Source organism: Corythoichthys intestinalis, chromosome 18 (genome assembly GCF_030265065.1).
Source record: "Corythoichthys intestinalis isolate RoL2023-P3 chromosome 18, ASM3026506v1, whole genome shotgun sequence".
Classification (NCBI taxonomy): Eukaryota; Metazoa; Chordata; class Actinopteri; order Syngnathiformes; family Syngnathidae; genus Corythoichthys; species Corythoichthys intestinalis.
Genome location: NC_080412.1, coordinates 6,044,309 through 6,060,991, shown reverse-complemented (window position 1 = coordinate 6,060,991; position 16,683 = coordinate 6,044,309). Strand labels below are relative to the sequence as shown.

The window sequence follows — 16,683 nt, the reverse complement described above, 5'->3', positions numbered from 1 at the left end:
TATGATGACACCAGCAGAATGTGCTGGAACTTTATACCTAACGCCAGTAAGGGTTGTCAAAACATCAGAAACAGAGGCAGGCAATAAGTGGACACTCCTTCTCATTTCATAGTCGTTGGGTGAAAGGACACATCGACTTGTATGAAAAAGATATGTAACCATCACCTCAGGGCCGTGCCATGCTTCTCGGACGGATCTCAACCATGTCCTTGGCGTTGTGGAGGATTTTTCCAGAGTACACAGCTCTTCTGGGGGCCTGGGAGAGGAATCCAATCCCTCCATCACTCTCCCCTTTGCCGTGCGCCATAGAAGCAACGTTGAGCCTTGTAGGGCAGCATTGTCAAGTCATGAAATGTTGATTGATACTGCTGAATGGAAGCAATAGAAATGATGAATAACGACATTAACAAATAAAAAGACACACTTATGAAGTCTGATGAACAAAACCTGCCTCGTATTCCACATTGTCAGCCTTTTCACTGTCATTTTTGTGCTCATCCTTGACAGGCTCTGTGTTGTAAACTCGTTGACCGCCTATTTTGACCGTCGTGTTTAATGACATCTGTCATAAAGATGTGGGCCTCCCTGACCACACTGTCCTCCCCACATTCATAATAACATCTGTCAGCATCTCATATTTATCCGCGTCATTCTACCTCATTTCTCTACACCACTGTGTAGATCTATGTAGCATAATGACTTCTGAATCTCTCTCTCTCTCTCTCTCTCTCTCTCTCTCTCTCTCTCTCTCTCTCTCTCTCTCTCTCTCTCTCTCTCTCTCTCTCTCTCTCTCTCTCTCTAGCTATCTATCTACAGAGGTATGAAAAAGTATCTGAAACTTTTGGAATTTCTCACATTTCTGCGTAAAATCACCATCAAATGTGATCTGATCTTTGTCAAAATCACACAGATGAAAAAACTGTGTGCCTTAACCAAAACCACCCAAAATTTATAGGTTTTCATATTTTAATGAGGATGGTATGCAAATAATGACGGAAAGGGGAAAAATATGTAAGTGAACCATCACATTTAATATTTTGTGAATCAACAAATCAACAATCCTTAATCGCAGGTCTTCAGACAGCTCTTTTGACCGAGCCATGATGCACATCATAAAATGCTTCACATTTCTTACCAGGTGTGTGTTTTATAGTGGGCAGGGCAGCTTTAAACCAGTCATCAGTGATTGGGCACACACCTGACCTAAAATGTTTGGTAAATTTGGTAAAAAAGATATCCTCATTAAAATATGAAAACTGAAGGAATTCGCCCTCCCGGCCAAGCCGTACGGAAACAGTGACAGCCGAACGGAAATAGTGCTCCGCTGATACCGCTTCCACAAGTCATATTCCGCGCGGTCCCTTCCTGTGTTAACCTTTTGTACTGACACCATGTTCCAAAAGTTTGAAGAAGGCTCACCGAAAACAGGTTGACAATTTATTCGTTGACAGTGGTCAAAAAACAGATGACGGAGGGACAATTCTGGATCCAGGGTCGTCAAAACAACGGCTACAATAATTCGGAGCAGCGAACCGTTTGTTATCCTAGTGCCCAGTCTTTTTGAAGGCAGCGGTGGAGTGGGCCGGGCCGAATGTGTGGCTGGGTGTTGTTTTGGGATTATCAATCTGTGGCCGGTTTTGGGTGGTTAGGTTCGTGCGTCCTCCTTCGTGGCTGGGACGTGGTTGCCACAGCGACCGACACCGGTCTTGACGTCCCAAGAGCCCGCTATCAACTTGTTATCCGGGCTGGGTGAGACGCTACTTGTTTTAGGACAGAGCGCCTTGCTATTTGTCCTTGGAGTGGCCGGGAGAACTGATTGCAAGAGTTGGTGCTTTAGTCTTGCTCGTGACGCACACGTTGGGCTTCTGTGATAAGATGGCGTTGTGTATCTATTCTGCTTCTTTTCATTAAACTATGGTGTGCTATTTATTTTAGGTGTGTTAGAGCAGTACAAACAATCCTACAGTACATATGAGAAACAGTACTATTCCCTGATTGATTATATTAAGTATGTTAGAGTAATGCAAAGTTATATGGTGTGTGCGAGAAAGGTAACTATTCCCTTCAAAACCTATAAGTGTTTGGGTGGTTTTAGTTAAGCACACACTATATTTTCATCTGTGTGATTTTGACAAAGATCAGATCACCTTTGATGGTGATTTTATGCAGAAATGTGAGCAATTACAAAAGGTTCAGATACTTTTTCATACCACTATATCTCTCTTAGCCTCGAGGCCTAGGACCTTGGCCACTGGTTCTTAACCTGGGTTCGATCAAACTCGGAGGTTCGTTGAGTATGTTTAAGTGGTACGACAAAGGTTAAGACAGGCATGTGACTATTTTTGTATGCTGGCTAAATCCAGGCAAAGTAGTGTTTTAGACCAGATTTTGAGTAGTTTGTTTCAACTGCTAGTCCTCTGTTTGTTAGGAAGAGAAAATGGCTTGCTCAGTGGAAGGTAGACTCGCACTGGGTATGAGGGAGTACAACAGACCTATGGCCCACGTGGACTTGAGTTTTGGCATGTTTAAAATCATGCTTTCAAAATGTGAAGCAATTTGAACAGGAATTCACTTTCATATTAGCTTGCTAGCTTTGATATTTTGACTTCGAAAAAAAAAGCTTTATTACACATGTAATATGCACATGTGGAACTCGTAGGGTTCGGTACCTTTGGAAAGGTTAAGAAGCGTTGACCTAGGCTTTATAATTTAAGCATCTAATGTATCCAATACATCGATATCATCCCATAATAAGCAATCTAAATGGCAACACAGGTAGAATAGATAATAAATAGCATGCTAGTCAGTTAGAATGCTGTGTCAGTAATTCTTCTCGTGCTACATTTCCGGTAACTCGATGTGCGATCAAGCACGAAAAGAATTAAAGACACACTAATTTGAACTAGATATTATCGGGTACTTAACTTGTTTTCATCCAAAAACTCCATGTAGCATGTATCACTGAGTGTAAATACAAAGCTGTGAATTGCAACATCCTGGGGCTTTGTTTTGTTTTATAGCTTAAACATGGTCATTTCGCATGGAGTGCGAGACGAAAGTCACTAAACAAGTGGTTGAGATTTTTTTTTTCCAATAATTTTTTTAAAAACTTTTTTTAAATTATTATTTTTTTTAAATTCTTTGTTTGGATCAATTATCTATCATCGAAAATATTAGGAAAATGCGACAATAAAAAAAATATATATATCCAATAAAGTTATGAGGTAAATATACAGTGACCTATTTACAGATGCAATTTTTTTCATTGTGACGTGATTTGTTTAAAAGTTAAAACACACGAGTGAATAACTTCATAAAGTTGTTTTTCTTTTGTAAACTAAATAATAGACAATTAATGATTCTAAGCTACAAATGATAGAACATTCGAATTATAAATGTAATTACTTTCCTTGTTTTTATGGCTTGGTTGAAACAAAAGCAGTTGCGATGTGTCCGTAAACGGGGGTCTCAGGGGTAAAACGGACAAATAAAAAAAATAATAATCCGGTTGCACATTGCGCGATGAAACTGCTGTAACTGCATCTTGACATATTGTTCTATCAAACACAACAAATCTTTTATCTTAAAATATAATAGTTTATTAAAAAGCCGCCTGCATGAGCACAAACTGCTTTTTCAGCCTTGTGTGTGTTTTCCACCATATGCATTTTGGCCCAAAACCGATAATGAAAAACCGAAGTCAATATTATCCGATATCATTTTGAAATGCTTTTATCAGCCAATATCATCAGCTACCTGATAATAAAGGTATGTAAAGGATGTAGTCCAAATATTTTCCACTGAGCGATTACATTTTTTTTTACTTACCAAGCAGAGTTAATTAACACTTTAGGAGTAGACACGTAACTCTTCTTAGACATTTATTTCCTCTTTCAATCAGTGTTAATTAGACTACATAAAAGGACTTTCAACACCAGCGAAAGTTAACGTGGAAAAAAGTGCTCTTTTGAGTCAGTGGCCTTTCTTTTAAGTTTACCAAAACCTGATACCAAGTTTGATACCATTCGACTGTTTGTATTACGCTAATACACTTAATACAATCAATCAGGAAATAGTGTCTTTTCTCGTATTTACTGTTTGACTGTTTGTATTACTCTAACATTCCCAACATAAAATAAATAGCATTTATATCATAGTTTAAGGAAAACAAGCGCAATATATTTGACATAGGGCATAAGAGATACATGACGCCTTCTGACCACGGAAGCACAACGCGTGCCTCATGCAGCTGACTGAGCAAGATTGGCGCTGACTACCAGGTGATAGGCAAGACATCTACAAACCCACGTCTGCAACACCAAATCCTGCAATCAGCTCTTCAGGACAGTCCAGAACAAATGGCAGGATGTCCTGTACTACCACAACACCCAAAAAAAAAAACAACTCTAAGTTTGATAGCTCGGCACCTCTCAGACGTCAAGGCAGGCCGAACCTCCCACCTCAGTTGCCTCAGTAACCATGACCCAGCAACGAATGGTGGCGCACGAACTTGACTGCCCAAATCTGCAACAGAAGAATGATCCTAAACAACACCCAGGCACACCCTTCGCCCGGCCCACCGTACCACAGACTTCAAAAAGACTGAACGTTTAGCTATTAACTGTCGCTTCTCAGAGACACTCCGATGTGCTCGTTGTTTTGCTGACCCTGGATCCAGAATTGCCTCTCTATCGGGGATCTATTTGCTGTTCGCCTTGCTGTCTGATCGCTGTCGACCTGAATAAATTGTCAACTTGTGTTTCAAGCCTTCTTCCAGCTTTCAAAATGGAGTCAGTATGGGGGGTTAAAACTAAAGTGAACGCGTGCAGTTTGGCCCTTTGGCCGGGTTGTCGTTGTTTCGCCGGCCTGGGTCGTTGGAGCTGCGCCAGCGCGGGTTCGGCGGCTCGGCTGGCGTGATTCGGGCAATCTGGCTAAAAGGTCAGATTCCTTTACACTTGGCTTCTGTGTGCTCGTGTTGTTGCCAACTTTTAAAAGCAATCTCACATGGTGTCAACGGGAAATACATCTAGCTGACGATATCACCAACATATTCATAGTTAATGTAGGCATTCAATGTATTTCTTGTTGTTCTATGTGTTTCATCTGTCTCTCTCTCCTTTTCTTCTGTTCCCACATAACCCTTTCCTGTTCGCTGCTTTGTCTTAATAAATGAGATATGTTGAATGATCACAATGGGAGTAGGTCATACTCCAATGTGAGACATTAAAACTGTTCAGACCAACCGGGCACTCAGACTTCCATTCTCCGTGTCAAACAGCTGAACAGAACAGGTGGGGGGAAAAAATGAAAACATAAAAAAATAAAAACAATCTCAACACTCTAAAAGATATAACTCCACCACTGTCATCATGTAAAAATGAAATAAAGTCACCTGATCATAAAACCGCTCTATCTACATGTGCGTTACCTGCACTGTCACGTCAGTACAATATTATACGATTCTCCTGAGCAATGGGTCGTTTTAGTACATGGCAGGTTACAGTTCTCTTTTTGTGGCATTGTAAATCCACAAACCCGAATAGGTACCAGCTAAGGTTGGTGAATATTAGTAGTGGACCTCTGTGTCTATTCTCATACTCAAAACTATGGTTATTTTACCAATATTTGAAAAAATTAATAACAGTCCTCAGGGTTTCCCCTACATACAAGAGATTGTGGCACGCTGCCACACCAAATAAAAGCTGTCACGTCTTGCAAAATGAGATGGGGTGTTACGTGCCAAAGACGGCTCGTGAAGGGCGTAACATAAAACAAGCCACAAAAATGTACGAGTGGACACAAATTTATTTACACAACAATCAAACTCGCAATGAATATATACAGAATGCCGACGAAGCGTGACTTCAGGGTAAGCCCAGGCCAAAACAGCAAACAAAAGGAACTACACTTAAACCCCACCCGCTAACTAAACCCTGATCATGTAAAAGGAACAAAGAAAAGACAGCTTCTAACTTCCTACTCTATACAAAACAGGAGAAAACGGGTTGAACAGAAATGGCGACTTACCCTTACTTGTTTCAGTGCTCTTATTTACAGTGGTGAACAAAAACGATCCAATAATGAACAAACACAAAAGACCTCACCGAAAAAAGCGGGAGTATCAAAGTAGCGATCAAATGCAAACGCGAGTGAATGGCGAGCAAATAGCTGGCGAGGAGGACCGCGGCAGAATGCTGTCAAATGCGACCTCCTAGAGCGTTGACAGCGGCAGGTTTAAGAAGCTTGGCCCCTTTTTCCGTGGCCAATCAGCGGCGGTGACGTGGTCGGTCCGTCCTGCGTCGATCACATGTTTTTTTTTTTTCTATTATTATTTTAAAATGTTTAAGGCCGTTTCAAACTAGCAGCAGCCGAGTGTGAAGAGTTCAGCGGCAACCTAGTCTTTGTGTATTGTAATGTCTGTATCTAAGTGCGGCCCCCTTAAGAGACTGGGGAGCTGTGACACAGGGGGAAGCGAGTAGGAAGAATGGGAGAACGGGCGAGATAGTGGTCGCATGTCGCGGCAGCACGCTGTTATTTTGTTCTTGTTTTTCTTTATTATTGTTACAATAAAGGTGGTAAGCCAATATCGACTCCTCTCCTTCTTCCCCATATCCGGGGCATTACAGTAGTTTGGATCGGACTTTTCGGCGAAAGTGAGCAGTGGACGGCCATCTTGGATGGAAGGCCAAGTTTGAATGAATTTGCGCCGAGAGGCGGGGCCCAAAACAGAGCATTGCTCGATTTTCAGAGCGCCACCGCGCTAACTTCGACAACGAGGGGCAGGCGTACTTATATCTGTGCTATCAGGCTGTTCCGGTCGACGGATATACTGTACGCAATCACAGCTGACAAATTTTTTTTTATTTATTTTTTTTTTTTTTTAACCTGTCCTGTTCAGCTGTTTGACACAGAGAATGGAAGTCTAAGTGCCCGGGTTGTCTGAACAGTTTTAATGTTTCACATTGAGAGTCTGATATACTCCCATTGCGATCATTCAAAATACCTTTTTATTATGACAAAGCAGCGAACAGGGAGGGATTATGGGGGGACAAAAGAAAAGCAACACAAGAGAAGAAAGAAAGGAAACACATACACAAACAACAACAAGAAATACATAGAACATCTAGACTAATTATTAATATGCTGGTGCCATCGTCAGCGAGATGTATTTCCGGTTTACACCATGTGGGGGCCTATTGGCCAGTGAAAGAGGGGGACGGGGGTGGGGGTGTCTATAAGCTAAGTGATTGAAAGAGGTAGAGTGTACACAAATCAGTTCTGTGATCTAGAACCCAGTAATCATGTGAATCTCTTATGAATGTAAGCCCGTTGGCGACCAACCCTACGCCGCCCCATCGCCAACCCCGGCACCAGGACCCCCAACCCGAGGATGCCCTACCGCATCCAGCAGCACGCAAGCCCCACCGGACGCGCGACAGCCACGCAGACGGGCGGAGAAGCCGCGCGGGCGCCAACCCAGGGCCACGGCCCCCACCCAGCCAGCCTGGGGAGGGAGGGTGGGTGGGGGGTTGGGGGGTCAAGCGCAGCCCATCCCTCCTCCTGCAGCCCAGCAAAGGAGCCATCGTCCCCCTCCCTCCAGGGTGGTCCCCCGGGGCCACCCGCGCACCCATCAACCGGCCTTCAGGGATGGCAGGAGGAGATGCACCACCAACCCCACGTCTACCCCCACCCCCGCCCGCCCACCCGGGCCACGAGCGATAGCCACAGCTGACGAAATTTTGATAAATACGCTTTTTTTTCAAGTTTTGTGAGCTCTGGGACACTCCAAAAATGACTCTCATACCTCTCCTTGCTAAGTTAATGGTACCTCGATGTGCGTTTGTGTGGAAATGTAGTTCACAAACAACAACAAAAAACTATTCACCTTCTCACCGAAACTCGTAAAACTATTTACACGGCTATTAGAATTTCCCCCCGACTCCTTGAAATGGGTTCGTTGACAGAAAGACTATTATTGTTGTGGTAATGTAGTACATATTAGGACCAAATAAAAGGAAATGGACATGAAAACAAAATTTCACCATGGCACAACATGGTGGGGCTGTCCGACTCTGATGCAGCCCACCACCACAGCTTTAAAAAATCCTAGGGGAAACCCTGAGTCTTGCATGTGAACTTTACAACTTTAGTTTACTTTATTCACAATTTTGAATAAGGTCTGGCCAAGGTTGTTGAATATTAGTAGTAGACCTCTCTGACTACTTCCATACTCAAGACTATGCATTTTTACTGGACCAATATTTAGAAAAAAATGAATTAAAAGTCTTACATGTATACTTTGCTCAGGTTACAGTTCTCATGTTTCTGGTACTGTAAATTCCCAATTCTGAATACGTTCTGGACAAGGATGGTGAATATTAGAAGTACACCTCCCTGATTACTCCCAGACTCAAAGCTATGCATTTTTATTGTACCAATATTTAGAAAATTTGAATTCAATGTCTGAAATGTGGACTTTGATGTAGTTGAAGGTTACAGTTATCTTTTTTTTGTGATACTGCAAATCCACAATACTGGATAAGTTCTTGCCATTGTTGGTATATATAAGTAGTGGACCTCTGTGACTAGTTACATACTCAAAACTATGTATTTTTACTGGACAAATTTATAGCAAATTAGAATTAAAAGTCCTACATGTGGTTACAGTTCTCATTTTTGCCATACTGTAAATCCACAATTTTGAATGAGTTCTGGCAAAGGTTGGGGAATATTAGTAGATCTCTCTGACTACTCACATACTCAAAACTGCATTTTTAATGTACCAAAATTTAAAAAATTTGAATTAAAAGTCCTAACTGCATACTTTGATCTGGTTAAAGTTCTCAAAAGAAAAAAGTAATGAATCGAGAAATGGATTATCTTCATTCACTCCTGTAAATACAAATTACTGTATATTATTTGTGAGAGTCGAAATAAACAACAACAACAAAAAAAGTCCTCATTTTTGTGGAACTGTCAATCCAAAGTCATAGACTTCATTATGTATTGATGGGACACGGGGCGTGGGGCCGATAAATAGGAGGCCTATATTGTTGGCGAGGCCGTCAAAGCTGACCGAGTCAGACATCATCACAAAGAGCTTTTTACATTGAATTTTTTTTAAATAAATGCTTAAATCCCTAAATTCTTTCTAGATATGGACGTAAAACAGTCCCAATTCTTGGTTATAGCAAAAAACGTGCAGTAAGCATTTATTTTACGTAAATATGTCCAAGTACAATGCTAGTCTGTTAGTGAATGTAGCTAGCGGCCACCTGATGTAAACAGAGCTTTTCTGGTGAACATTCTTGTGAATAAATGCTTAAATCCCTGAATTCTTTATAGATATGGTTGTAAAACAGTCTCGATTCTTGATTAAAATAAAATTAAAAAAAAAAGAGCAATAAGCATTTATTTTACGTAAATATTGCGAATTATGATGCCAATGCCAGCTAATTTATCCCTTTGATTTTTTTCACAACATTTCAAAATGCATGCATGGTACGAAAAATACAACAATTACCTTGAATCCTCCAACAAATCACTCCTGAGACAATCATTCCTGTGTGTATGCGGTAAAACTTCCGTAGTTTTATCCTAAATCCGGCGTTGAATGCTGCATGTGTCGCTGCGACCGACTGCGAATAACTGAAGCGGATTGTGGAATGCCTGGACCCCTGCTTGAAGGCGTTGCGCAGTGGCTGGCCGAATTGACCCGTCAATAAAATTATGAAGTCTATGCCAAAGTTCTGAATACTTTCTGGCCAAGGTTAGTGAATATTAGTAGTGTTGTCTCTGTGTTGCTGGCTGGATGGCTTCAACACCATCCATGAAGTGGGCCGGTCTTTCAATGACTCCCGGGCCACTTCACACCCCCAGTCCACACCTGATGCAAAGAAATATATTATTCAGGTATTCCTGAGTAAAACAACAAACAAAACGGCCACAAAAAAAGGTGAGGTGTTCATTTCTCAAAACTTTCACCGAAAATGTTATTTTTCAAACCATACAGATTTGTCTGCAATGTTATGACAATAAGGAGAAGATTCAATTTCTGGAGAGATTACCTGAGGATGCTTTGTTCAACGGGTCACTTCCTTAAATCATGTTACAGTATCATTGATTAGTCGAGACGTCTAATCCAATTTGACTGAGAGATTTTAGGTCACCCCCTAAATTTACTTCCAATTCATTTTGGGTCACTCCGTGTTCTCTAACCCAAAATCACCAGGAGTTGATCCGTAAATGCCCCCAAATCAACTGGAAGTAACACAGAAATGCACAAAAAAAACAAGAGGGAGCAACCGAAAATCAACAGGAAATGACCTGAAATACCCCAAAAACGAACTCATCGGGTGCCATCGACCACCATTGGCGTCCAATCCGTTTGAAATGTGAGGGATGCCAGAAACTGAACATTCATTAGCCCTCCCACTTCAAATGGATTGGACGACTAGTAGTGATAAACTCATTTCATGATGCTTTGCTCTATGGCTCACTTCCTTATTAAGTCATTCACGGCACTAGACGTCTAATCACTTTGACTGGGAAAATTCGGACACATAAAAACATTATTCTTTAACCCTTATGCCCAATTTGAAAATTAATTTCAATACACCATTACACCATGGAAGATGTATAACATGTTCTATGTTTTTCAAGCAAGACATTTTAAATTTAGAACTTTAATTAGATATTTGAAAGGATAATATATAATCAATTTATTAATGTTATAAATGAATATATGACTTATGAATGATAATATTTGGGATTTATTTTCCCCAAAAGATATTAATACTTTGTTCTTTTTTTTCATATTTTTTTGCAGATGCAGTGTGGACAGTAAAGTGTCAAGAGTGGCATGGCTCAATCGGACCACCATTCTTTTTGCAGGGAATGAGAAATGGTCTCTGGACCCTCGGGTTTCTCTGTTGTACAATACAGCAGTCACGGAATACAGCATCGAGATCCAAAATGTTGATGTGCATGATGAGGGGCCCTATGCATGCTCCATCATCACAAATAAGAAACCAAAATCCACAAAAGTGCACCTCATTGTTCAAGGTAAAAAATAATATATATATTTTTTTTAATTGTTGTGACTGAATGTTCAAATGTTCTGACGTGTGAGCAATCTACAAAAAAATTGTCTTTTCTTTTTTCAATGTATCAAGTTTCAAAATTACATTGGAATTTATTAGTGCGGATTTCCAGTATTTAGGTATCTTACTATGCCATGGTCACTATTTAAATGTGTGAATGTGTGTGTGCATATATGTGCGAATATATGTGAAGCCCCTTGTGGTCTTTTGCTCATTTAGGGCTATATAAGCAAATATTTCTTAAGAGGATGATTGATATAAAGGCCGTTTCAATGTATTAAAGAGCCCCTCAACTCATTTTGCAATATTTTGAACTGTTTCATGCATAAGACTGACGCCAGCTTACATCCATACATCCGCTACAAGTATATATTACTCATATTGACCTCATTTAGGGTCAGTTGACCTCATTTAGGGTCAATTCTCCGGATCATGTAAGAGAAATAGCCACCGGTAATCATATCGAGTCTATCCAGGTCCGCGCGACCCGGTGGATGTATGTGCCAACCCGTCCTTTTCCACTCCAATCTCAGCCAAGAAGGCATCCAAAGAGTAAAGAAGTGTCCTCCGGTTCACCAGCTAGCTTGAACCCCTAGCTCCTTCAAGACTATGTTGTTGCAAGTTGGCCACTTAGCCCTAGCCCCGACGGGGAATCTAATGACCTTCGCACAATGCCCTCTGACCTTCTGAGCAATCTGGTTGGTAGTGGTCCAGTTTTTCAGCTGCTGCCCACCCAAAAGTGTCCGAGTCCACTTCGTAACGGACAGTCACATCCAGAACCAATACGATGTGGCCTTTCACACACATCAGGTTGAGGATTCTGAGGGCAACCCCAGGATCGTTTGCATGGAGCTCCCTGGTGCCGGACCAGGAGTTTGCACACCTTGTGAAGCAGCCTAATCCTGCTCTTACATATGTAGGGGCATTGACCCCAGATGTGCGAATTTGATTCAAGCCTTGCACCACAGCGCCCGTAGGTGGCTCCTAGCTTACTCCTCCCCTGTGCTAGGAAGACCTCGGTGGGGTAACACCCACCGTCATTGCCAGACCAGTCAAATAGTGCCTCTGCCTAAACCCAGCAGCCGTGGGAATGTCTAGCCATACGTTACTTATTCTAATGCCTCGGAACTTATCTGCGACCACATCCTGGACCTCCAGGGCTGTCCAGGCTAGACTGTCCTCATCAGTCAGGGAATTCTGGCTGGCCTGCAATAATGTTTGTAACAGCTTCCCCAGTACCCACAACAGGGACACCGTCCGCTTTGCCACCGGCCTAAACCCACAATAGCTTCCAGGTAGCCTCTTTTGCTTGCATACTAGACCAAAAGTCTTTCGATTTGGACACCCTGCACCTGCGCCGTACTTGCACTGATGTTATCAGTCTTTCCAAGTGCAAGATAGACAACCTGACATCACAATACAGCAAACCACTACACATAGACAGTGCCAAATGAAGCAACTTCTTCACTGCCTTTTAGGCCATACCATCGATCTGGGTCACTTTGGTTACCGGGACCCCCTAGTTCTGCCTGATAAATGACCCTAAGTGGGGCAAATGAGTTCAAAACCCTCATGCATTGTAGGTGTTTTAAAAGAGCCTTCGTGATCCCCCTTAACCACCTCTCCACCTCGGCCTAACTGGGCATCCAAATAAAAAACGGTTTTCCCTGGAGAAACCATGTGGATGATCTTTCCACACAGCCTCCAGAGTATGCAGCCATTCACCACACCCCTGTCCAAATAGAGACACTTCATGGGCTGAACGCTCAGCCCACTCAACTGGCAGAAGTTCTGCATGATCCTACTCACCAGCACAAGATCGTCAGCAACGGCCTGCGTGGCGATCATCCGATCGCCCCATCTTAACCCAGCCTTCTTCAAGGTATGGATTGGGTTGACATTGGGTCTCTATGTTGCAACGCCCCCACAGCCCACTTTGGTCGAAAAGCCCATATATGAGTTCCGAACTCAATAAAATGTCTTTCGACACCGAGTTCCTCCAAGGCACACAGGATATGCTAATGGGAAGTGGAGTAAAATGGCTTTATGAAGTCCACGAACATCACTGCCAGTGGCTCCCCACCTGACCTCGAGTGACAATGAGACTTTTTCTAGAATCGTCCGGTTCTCTGCACACCAGCTCAATGCAGACAGGAAACCATGCTGACAGGTGTCAATCGGACAGGCCCGGGATAGCATCACCATCATAATCTGCCCAAACAGCTGCAGCACCACCGATCCAATGGTCACCGGACACCACCCCATAACCACTCCCAGCTCTTACGGATCGGTGGATTTGGGTAGCAGCTTTGCCCGGCACTTTTTGAAGGCATAGGGAATGACCCGCATGTCAAACACTGTGTGAACCGCCTCGCCAGTTGCTCACCTTGGAGATCCCAGTCTCACAAACTGCTTGCTGACCTTGTCTGGTCCCAGGGCCACACCATTAGATATTTTGGTTAACTATGCCGCATAGGAGTGTACAATTTGTATGTGTGCAAAATCTCCTATGTGTACAAAATCTACACGTAGGAGTATAGAACGCCCCATTATCAGAGATGCTATTAGACCTGAACTCTCCCTGCCTACGGAACTTCCTGACCCCTTCCCAGCTTTCATTAAATGATTCGTAATTCAAGTCCAGTGGTACGGTGCATTCCTGGCTGTCCTCCCCATCCAGGATCAATGCATTGAGTCTAGCTGGGTCATGAGAGAACCAGTATTGACACTCCTGGTACTTGTTGGCTAGATGCCTACCCACCCTTTCACCTGGCCGTGCTGACATTCAATCGTCCTCGGATCTTTGGGTGTCCCCACACTCCCTTTTAGGTTAGAGATGTGCTCCAACACTTAGGTCTCGATGAGGTTATGCTCTCTATCGACATCTCTAACCAAAACAGTGATAGCCCTGAACTCCTCAGAACCCTTCTGAGCACTTCCCTTCTCTAACGTGTAATGCGGTTGATGATGGATCATGGCCCGCAACAGGTCCGTAAGTGCTGGGGGCTTTATTGGGTCAGCCAACAGTTCTGAGTTCTCCATTTCAACCTTCGAAGCTCTCATTTGAATATTTGCTAAAAACACCAAGATCTGCACCTGTAGTTGCGCCACGCGCGACTAAAGCTTCCATGCGCACCACGGGTGGCATTCCCATTCAGCGGGACCTGGGATGCGGGACGGTGGGGGTAGAAGTAAGCAAGGCTGATCAATGTCCTGACTAGATGACCTGGGTTGTCGTCAGATCTACAAGTAGCAACATTATCATAAAAGAATTCTCTTTAGGTTCACAGCTTCTTTTTGCAATTCTTTTGATACCTTGTTTGATAAAACATCCTTGAACTCTGCTTTCAACTCCTGAGAATGTTTGAATTTGGCAAGTAGTTCCTCTTTTCTTTTAGTAAATCCAACTACTCTTCTTTCCAGTTTTGAGTGGCTCTGTATTCGGCTATCGTGGTCCTATGTCTGTGGTTTTGGCCAAAGTCGTGGTCTGACAATACTTTCATTCCTGTATTTATCCTTTTATCGATAGTATTGTTGGTGCAATTGCCATGTTCACCATGGAGTGAAGTACTTTGTGCACGCTCCTGCTTTTTTTTTTTTTTTAGGTGAGCCCTTTATCCCGTCAGATTAAGCTTCTATAAAGCTTTGTAAGTAAAAAGCTGACCTCCGTGGTCGCTACCTCCACAAATGGTGCATGGATATATTTGAAAACCCTTCACTGATGTGGCTTTGGTAAATGTTTTCCTTTCCCTTTTTGTTTGAATTTCACCACTCAGAACTTTCTGCTTATAGTATCGTATACAATAGAAGTAATTATAATATAATTATTTACCAACCAGTGTATCTTTTACCTTATAACATTGACAACACTATGTTATTCGACTAATGACATTCTTGTGTTAGGGTAAGAGCACAAACCGACACGAGTTTGGCACTCTTTACTTCAGTGTGCCACACATGGGTGCGTTTCAATAACAGTTTTATTCGCCCTGGCTCACTTGCCTTGGGGGAATCGGTACCGCCATCTTAAGGGCTGTTCCAGTTCTCTAAAAAGCTGAAGTGAAATTGGTGAGATCAACCCTTTGAGAGCTTAGTGATCAAGTCAACAACAATGGTCACTTCAGAGCTCCCTATGTCCCACAATGCATTGCAGTGGTGCACAGAAGATATGTCCATGCAGTGGTGATAATGAAGCTCAAACAGCATTGGCTGCTGTCTATTTACCATCAAAGAAAAAGAAAATGAATAAAGGAGCCAGCACTGTGTTTGAATGTTATACGAAACTGCCTTGTGAATTGTAAATTCATCATTGTTATTGCATGGAATCACAGGCGGGCCAAAATAAAAAATACATGAATGAATAAAAACATATAAAGAAAATAAATAAACAGATGATAATATATTTTATATGATAGTATATTTTGTTATTGACTTTCACTTTTGTCATTAAAAATCACAAAAGGTAAAAACAAAGACAATTTTTGTCTTTAAATTAAAGGAATGGTCTTTCAATCAAATGGCGTTGGGAGAGACTGAAACTAAAACTAATGTCAACTAAACTTAAAGTAGGTTAAATGTATTTGAACTACAAATCTGTCTACAAATGATAAGGTAAAGACAAATAAATAAATAATGAATGAATTGCCCAAATAATATTTGATACAAAAATTCTGACCAATTCTCTCCCAGGTACTGACGTATTGCTATCAAGCGCGGAATACGTCTCCGTCTTATTGACATGAGTCTCGGTATATTTTGTGTGATTTTGAATAGGCAGTATAGCGCCACCTCAAAAATATGTGGTAGATCCATGATTGTCTGTCCTGTGAGTGAACAAGGACAAGTGTGTCCAATTTACGTCTTTCACTCCCCCTCCGTCCACTTTGCCTCCGCCCTCCAAGTGGCCTTCGTGTGACGCCATAGCAAGTGCGTAGGGCAAGTGAGTGAGGGCAACTCAAACTGTTATTGAAATGCAGCCATAACACACTGGCTGCGTAATACCTGCAATAATGTAACGAATCAGGTTCTAATGTGGCGAATGTATTTTGCGTGGTGTACCTGAACGCACCGTCTGGCTGACGACAGAGTGAGAGAGGACTTTTTACTTTCACTTTTCATGTTTTGCTGTTCGGCGTCAGCTGATGCGAACAGTCGGCATGTTGTGTTGCACAAGTTCTGAAATAAATGATTAAAAATCTGGCAAATATGGCGATGATACAATGATAATAATTGCCTCCTTAACTTATAAAGACTGGCGAACGGCGGAGGATCGTAGACATTCTACGGCCGTATTGTCGAGTTAGTTCACGGACGCGCACACCACGCTCATATTTTCTTATCATTTCCATCTTCATTTCCCCTTTTTAATTTTTTCACCATCTGCACTAACATTGTTGGAACCCATGCTGATTTCTCTCACAAGAAAATCCGCCGTGCATCCGTTTTGCAGGAAAACAAAGAAAGCGCGGCGCTCTCATAAATCGTCGTATTTCAAGCTTGTCGTCGGACGTAGAAACCAATGACAAGTCAAATTTTACGTCAGATGTCGAAAAGATCGTGTGTCGAAGCGATCGTATGTGGA

General features: G+C 42.3%; 1 protein-coding gene across 1 annotated transcript in view; it reads left to right on the top strand.

Moving 5' to 3' along the window:
* opcml (opioid binding protein/cell adhesion molecule-like) overlaps positions 1 to 16,683 on the top strand; it is a 119,287-nt gene that overhangs the window by 22,627 nt on the left and 79,977 nt on the right. The window contains exon 2 of the mRNA XM_057820229.1: positions 10,829 to 11,064. Within this exon, the coding sequence (XP_057676212.1) occupies positions 10,829 to 11,064 (236 nt within the window). The remainder of the gene's footprint in view (positions 1 to 10,828; positions 11,065 to 16,683) is intronic.